This window comes from Tigriopus californicus, chromosome 4 (assembly GCF_007210705.1).
Source record: "Tigriopus californicus strain San Diego chromosome 4, Tcal_SD_v2.1, whole genome shotgun sequence".
In the NCBI taxonomy this organism is placed as follows: Eukaryota; Metazoa; Arthropoda; class Copepoda; order Harpacticoida; family Harpacticidae; genus Tigriopus; species Tigriopus californicus.
The window spans coordinates 5,597,102-5,598,217 of record NC_081443.1 but is presented as its reverse complement, the minus strand read 5'-3'; the positions used below and the strand labels follow the sequence as shown (position 1 = coordinate 5,598,217).

Sequence of the window (1,116 nt, the reverse complement as noted above, 5' to 3'; positions counted from 1 at the left end):
AACCCATCCAGTCTCGTGTTTCTTGTCGCTTGTCGCTCGTTGGTCTGGAAATTTGAACTCATTCGCAGCATTCGTACATTTCGTCTCATTTGAGGAGTGGCCTCTTGAATAACCAATGCAGTTATTTGCAGACATCTAGGGGTTGAATTCATCAACTACTCATGCAGGAAGTATCATCATTAAAAAGAGCTCTCATTGGTAGTAGTAGTAGTAGTTTCAGCTTATACTTTTTTCAATTACTGCGCGTCGTCAAAGGTATTTGAGTATATTTTTTTCTTTTTTCTTTGCGGATTGCAACCGCTAAATAGGCAAAAGGCTGAAAAATAGTGCCCATGGGATTTCCAATTAAAATGTTTCAACCGTGCTTCGGCGAAGAATTTTCAAATATATACAGATCTTCCAACCATCTTACAAGCGAAGGACCAATTTCCAAGGCTCGTCGTGGTATCTATCAATTGACAAGAGGGAGAATCAGCTTGAGGATGAAAACGTTTCTACGGACATCTTACATAATCTTTCTTACTTCAAGTCCAACAAAAACATGAAAGAAAACAGGTTGTCACTGCCTTAACGGTCTTGTTTTGCTATGTATTCTTTCTCCTGTTGTTTAACGCAGTATTAGACCGGGCTTTTCTCAAGCAATCCGCAGTGTTTGAAGCTTTTGCTCCAGGCCTTCTCTCTGAATGTACAGAGGATATTCGAAACTTGCTTCAGTAACTTGACTTGCCAGCTTGTACAAAAGGGCCTCACAAAGCAAATAAAAAATTCACCAATTCAATGCGCGTATCTTTCTTCTTAAGAGCAGCAGGTTATCTTAAGTGTAAGGATGCACGATGGGCATCTGCTGTACCGTACATCCGCCCAAAAGAGATGCCCTCAAAATGATCATTGGGGAGATGACTTTCCAAGAGATGGGGGTCATTTAAAGCAAGAAGACTCCGGGCATAGTTCAGGTCCACGTCTTCAAGGTCGTTCCATGTAATTTCACTTCCCACAATTAATTTCCATACAAAGGGCGCCAGGTTGAGGGCAATGGGCTTCTTCGTTCTGATGGCGATCCCACATAAGATTCCTGGAACATGATAATTAAATCCGAATTTTAGTCTTCTTTCATGA

General features: G+C 41.1%; 1 protein-coding gene across 1 annotated transcript in view; it reads right to left on the bottom strand.

The window, feature by feature from the left end:
• Positions 1-1,116, bottom strand: part of LOC131879577 (probable E3 ubiquitin-protein ligase HERC1) — a gene marked incomplete in the record, with an annotated part of 26,489 nt that overhangs the window by 835 nt on the left and 24,538 nt on the right. The window contains 1 exon segment of the mRNA XM_059225935.1: positions 863-1,072. Within this exon segment, the coding sequence (XP_059081918.1) occupies positions 863-1,072 (210 nt within the window).